This window comes from Apaloderma vittatum, unplaced genomic scaffold (genome assembly GCF_000703405.1).
Source record: "Apaloderma vittatum isolate BGI_N311 unplaced genomic scaffold, ASM70340v1 scaffold26960, whole genome shotgun sequence".
Taxonomy (NCBI): Eukaryota; Metazoa; Chordata; class Aves; order Trogoniformes; family Trogonidae; genus Apaloderma; species Apaloderma vittatum.
In genome coordinates this window covers 22,301-28,250 of record NW_009693275.1, presented here as the reverse complement: position 1 = coordinate 28,250, position 5,950 = coordinate 22,301, and the positions used below count along the sequence as shown (strand labels likewise).

At 38.7% G+C, this 5,950-nt stretch overlaps 1 protein-coding gene across 1 annotated transcript; it reads left to right on the top strand.

Moving 5' to 3' along the window:
* Positions 1–224: 224 nt before the first annotated feature.
* KBTBD8 (kelch repeat and BTB (POZ) domain containing 8) lies at positions 225–5,150 on the top strand. The gene is made up of 3 exons (XM_009878523.1): positions 225–430; positions 1,110–2,224; positions 4,687–5,150. Exons 1-3 carry the CDS (start codon positions 282–284, stop codon positions 5,148–5,150), a joined length of 1,728 nt encoding a protein of 575 aa, XP_009876825.1. The 5' UTR covers positions 225–281.
* Positions 5,151–5,950: the final 800 nt, after the last annotated feature.

Sequence of the window (5,950 nt, the reverse complement as noted above, 5' to 3'; positions counted from 1 at the left end):
AAAAGGAAAAATAATAGTCAAGGTATCTATATCTTTACTCAGCCTTGAAAATGTTAAGACTTGCTATTGGTGGTTGGTGTCAGTGAGGAAGTACAGAATATTAATTTGTGCTAATTCTTGTTTGTATATGGATTTTTTAGGGATGTATGTGGGTTCTTGGGCATTTGTGGGGTTTTTTTGTTTGTTTTTTTGTTAAACAGTTTCAATTTTGCTTTGTAGAACCAAGTAAGTTTTCACAAACACTGAACGGAATTCCTTCTTCAAACACAGTCAGCAGTGGAATGGACCCCTTCCATGCTTGTAGTATTCTTCAACAGCTTAAAACCATGTATGATGAAGGACAACTGACAGATATCGTAGTGGAAGTGGATCATGGGAAAACATTCTCCTGTCACAGGAATGTTCTTGCTGCGATCAGTCCTTATTTCAGGTACAATAGTCCATTGTTCTAGTAATGTTCAAAAGCAGAATCACAACTTATTTTTGTTAAGTGAAATTTTTTTTTTTAAAAAAAAATCGCACCTATACCAATATTCCATGTAACTGTTGATAATATAGTGCACCTAATTAAAAAAAAAAAAAAAAAAGAAAAAATTGAAGATTATTGATCTTTTAAGGTCAATGGATTATCAGTGTCTATCAAAGGAGAGTTTCGTTGGAGATAATGTTGCATGATATAAAAAAACCTCCAAAACAAATGCTTTTGGTATTGAGAGTGTTTTGGCTACAGTAGCAGCATATTTAAATGACTGGCTTTGTTTTAAATTTGTAGTTTCTAGCAGGCTAGAATATGCATATGAAATGGCATGTTGCAAGTTGAGTGCAAAGATGTGTCAAAAGCTTTGCATGTAAACCGAGTGAATTTTAATATGGGGTTTGTGAGATAATTAAGCAAGAAATTCCAGCTAGCCCCTTTTGTTCCAGTAAGTCTAGTACTGACCTCAAATTTAGGTACCCAGGCAGGACAGCGTAATATCAGTGATAAATGTGCTTGTGCTGACATAATGGCAAACTCATTGGGATCAGCTGTACAGTATAATTTCATTTCTTATACTGCCTGTAGTTAGAAGGCGATTATAAATAAACTGCTAAATGTTTTTCTTTTGTAGATCTATGTTCACTAGCGGCCTTACAGAGAGTACCCAGAAAGAAGTTCGTATAGTTGGCGTTGAAGCAGAGTCAATGCATTTAGTATTGAACTACGCATATACCTCCAGAGTAATGCTGACAGAGGCCAACGTTCAAGCTTTGTTCACTGCAGCTAGTATCTTCCAGATCCCTTCCATACAAGACCAGTGTGCTAAATACATGATCAGTCATTTGGACCCACAGAACTCCATCGGAGTGTTTATCTTTGCTGATCACTATGGTCATCAGGAACTCAAAGACAGATCACAAGACTACATTCGTAAAAAGTTTCTGAGTGTCACCAAAGAGCAAGAGTTTCTTCAGCTGAGAAAAGACCAACTGATAAGCATACTTGACAGTGATGATTTAAATGTAGACAAAGAAGAACATGTTTATGACAGCATTATAAGGTGGTTTGAGCATGAACAAAGTAAGAGAGAAGTGCACCTTCCAGAAATATTTGCCAAATGCATCCGTATGCCTCTGTTGGAAGAGACATTTTTAGAGAAAATCCCTCCCATGTTTGCACAGGCTATGGCCAAAAGCTGTGTACAAAAGGGACAACATAGTGCCAATGGCTATACACAACGGCTTGGAATGACCGCTTCTGAAATGATCATATGCTTTGATGCTGCCCACAAACACTCAGGAAAGAAGCAAACAGTGCCTTGTTTAGATTCGGTCACAGGGAGAGTGTTTAAACTATGCAAGCCACCAAATGACTTGAGGGAGGTTGGAATTCTTGTGTCTCCCGATAACGATATTTATATTGCGGGGGGTTACAGACCGAGCAGCAGCGAGGTCTCCATTGACCACAGAGCAGAGAGTGATTTTTGGATGTATGATCACTCTGGCAATAAGTGGATTCCGAAAGCTCCGTTGTTGCGAGCCAGAATAGGCTGCAAATTGGTTCATTGCTGTGGTAAACTGTATGCAATAGGTGGTCGTGTTTATGAAGGAGATGGGCGAAACTCACTCAAGTCTGTGGAGTGTTATGACAGCCGAGAAAACTGTTGGACAGCTGTCTGTCCAATGCCCGTAGCAATGGAGTTTCATAGTGCTGTGGAGTATAAGGATAACATCTATGTTTTACAGGGTAAGGTGCTTTGACTGACTATAAGGTGTTTTATTGGAAGTGGGAGGTTGTTCAGTCTGATTGTCTTGCACTCTCTTAAGCACCTTAGAAAACCCAAGTTTCCTGGGTGTTGAGTGCCCTGGTGCAATGGGGTGGGAGGAAACCTAGGGGAGCAGTGGGTGAGGAAGAGTGAGGTTGCTGCTTTAGTTCTTGTGTTATGGGAATGTGTCGCTAAGTTGTAATATTGAGTTATTGCACAAATGGTCGTTTTTTGTGGCATTCTACATCAACAGTATAACATTAAATTTTACTGTAAAAATTCTTCATTAAAACTTTATCTGGGTGAAAGGCACTAACACTGAAGAAAATGTATTGTCCTACGAAGAAAGCACTTTGCATTTTATTTGGCTAAACCTGTGAGAATTCCTGGTGTCGGTATTCTTGGTGACTTGTAGAAGTCAATTAACCACTGTAGGCCTTTGTTTCCTGCCCTACGCTCCTGTTTGGAGTTGTTCTAGTAACTTAGAGATAAATCATTTTTCTAGTTAGATCTGTTTCTTTGGTCAACAACTATGGTACCGCCTTTACATCCTTTCTTCCAGTGAATGATCTGATTTATTGGTGTATTAGGTACTGATTCTTAAATGGATAAAAATGATCATTATGGGAATGGTTTGAATAGCTTATTCTTCCCTTTATTTATGGAATTTGTATAAAATATGTGTTTATGTGTATGCATGAGCCATGCAGCAGTCTATACTTGAAAGTGCTGAGGCCGATCTCTGGCTGTATTAAGAGTCCCAGGAAGTGGAGAGAAAGGAGGAGGATGTTTTGCCAAGAGCCACCTCTGTGTAAACGCCTGCGGAAGTTGGGGCCTTAGGTCCGTGCCAGCTCCCTCTTTGGGTCATTCTCCATATGCAGCTGGACCACAGGGAGGAAACAGGATAGAGAATATCATAAAGTCATTGTTATTTGCCGGAAGAAGTCAACCTGGTTTCTTGACTTTTCCTGCCACTTGGTAAGGTTGGTGGGCTTCCGCATGATTTGCAGAGTTTTCTTCTTCTTTTGTTGGTTGTGGCTGTAAATAATTCTGTTAAACTAGCAAGTTCTCTCAATCTGCTTGTTCGGTTGGGTCAGACATCTGGTTTAGATGGCTGAAAAGAAATGGTGAAGAACATTTAACTTCGTAGAACTGCTAAAAAGTGGATGTTATAACCTGTAGAATAAGAGTGCATCTTGTTTACAAACTTTAGCTGCACTAATTCTGTGCTTCGGTGGTTTAAATGACAATTCAGTGCTTGCGTAAATAAGCAGGCTACTTCACTGGGCTGAGCAGCAATTTAAAAAGATTTGCGTTACAGGAAACACGCAACTTTTCTATTTGAGTGTCGTAGATAAAACATTGATTGAGTTGCACTGAAGTAGTATAAAAAAGTTAACTCGGTAATTTTTCTAGAGAAAGCTTGTAAGTTTGAAGCAGTCAGTAAGGATTGATGAGGATGTTAAAATGCCAACAGAATGCAAGTGTCAGTCACAGGAGATTACACTGTGGAACAAAAATGAATAATAAAAAATGTATTATCTGTGAGACTTAATCCCTTAAGCTATGTTCCACCAATTTTACTGCATTATTTCTGTATTCTTTGTTACACTTAAGGTGCTCAGTTACACAGCGTGGTTAAAATTCTTAAAACAGCCATGTGAAATTATGTTATTTGAATTATGCTAATATGTTACGCCTTTCTCCCCCTGGGCTTTAAAAAATACAAGGTGGTCCTTATCTGTGTTCTTTTCATCAAGTTTGCAGAATGTGAGCTTTCAGTCATCTGAACTTCCATTATCTACAGTCTGTGTAGATGCTGCTCTGTGCAGTCAACGGAAGAGGTGTTTTATAATCTAATCACAAAACTAAGGATGAATCAGTAGCTTCCTGCAAGTGTTCACCTGGCATCCTTTTAAGCAAGTCAACCTAAGTGTATAACGCAGCCACCTGATACAAGTAGCTTCAAAATCTCGGTGTAGTACAAGCCACAATTATTTACTCAGGGTTAACAACTTCCAGGCACTGAATTCTGAGACTCCACAGTCTGTAGATGACATGGTGTGAAGATGCAAAAGAACAAAACAAATACTTCAGACATTTCAAGACTGGAATCTTGAGAGATTTTGTCCCAAGCTATTAAGCATGGCTTAGAAGTAGTAAAGGCTAGCTAGGGAACACGTAAAACACTGTGTTTCTGATATGCTTCAAATTCCCTCTTCTTCATGTGGAATAGTTTTTACTCATGCTATTAATATTTTTGTAATGCGCTTGGAAGAAAGCAGGCAATGGTGCTAGTTATTTTTTGTTACGAGATCAAGGCTTTTAAAAAGTGGTAGACCGTTTCTGTCTGTGGAAGAACATACCTGAAAGCTTAGTAGCTGCAGAATTGCTGTTCTGGATATGAAGCATAAGCTATGTTTTATTTTTCCTCTCTTTTCAGGGGAATTTTTTCTCTGCTATGATCCTCAGAAGGATTACTGGGGATTTTTGACCCCAATGACTGTGCCTAGAATCCAAGGCTTGGCAACTGTATACAATGACTCCATCTACTACATAGCTGGAACCTGTGGAAACCATCAACGTATGTTTACCGTAGAGGCCTATGACATTGAACAGAATAAGTGGACTCGAAAAAAAGACTTTCCGTGCGATCAGTCCATTAATCCGTATATAAAACTCGTACTCCTCAAAAATAAACTCCATCTGTTTGTCAGAGCTACTCAAGTCACTGTCGAAGAACACGTTTTCAGAACCAGCAGGAAGAATTCACTCTACCAGTACGATGAGGTTACTGACCAATGGGAAAAAGTGTACGAGACTCCAGATAGGCTCTGGGATTTAGGCCGGCATTTTGAATGTGTTGTTGCTAAATTGTATCCGCAGTGTTTTCAGAAAGTTATTTAATTTTTTTTTTTTTTTTCTTCAGTAACAGGCCTTAGTGATTTCAGTGGTAATTTGATGCTAGAGAAAACATGTCTTAAAAGAAAACAAAGAAATTCTGTCAGTATTTATTGTAAGCTGAAACAGACAGTTTTTTGTACACGGGGATGGGTGCTCTTCAAAGGTTGCAGTCTGGGGAGGGAATTACTGGTTCAGTTTCATATTTACTGATGTTTTCCTAGGAAATGAGAAGGAGGTTACAAAGTGCAATTATCAGCATTTTTTTCTGGTAAACACTTAATCATGTCATGCTAGAGGGGTGTTTTTGTGGTAAGAGCAAATTAAGTGAAAGAGCCAGGATAACTATGCACTACAGTGAAAGAAAATCTAGCATTAATAGCTAAGGATGTCCAAGATGCTTTGAAGTGACTTTTTTTTCCCTTTTTTTTTTAAATACGGGTAAAATTTGAGGCAATATCACTAAGTTGTTTGTTTGGTGGTTTGGGTTTGTTGTTTTTTTTTTTTTTCCTTAGATTGAAAGTACCTAGAGGAATGGTAGATCCTGATTCTTAATGATCTTTCTTTTTAGTACTGTTTTTGCAGTCTGTTAAGGTGTTTGTGATGTTTTTTGTGCACTACCATTTGGGAGGAAATACTCAAGTCAGAATTGGAACACAGAGTACCTTTGCCCTGGATGGAGGCCCATTCAGATCACTGTACCACTTCTTGTCTGTGGATTTTTGTTAAAATTGAATTTACTGATGCGGGGTGTGTGGAGGGGAATCCCAACACCTATTTTCTGCCACGTAGATGTAGTGCATTTT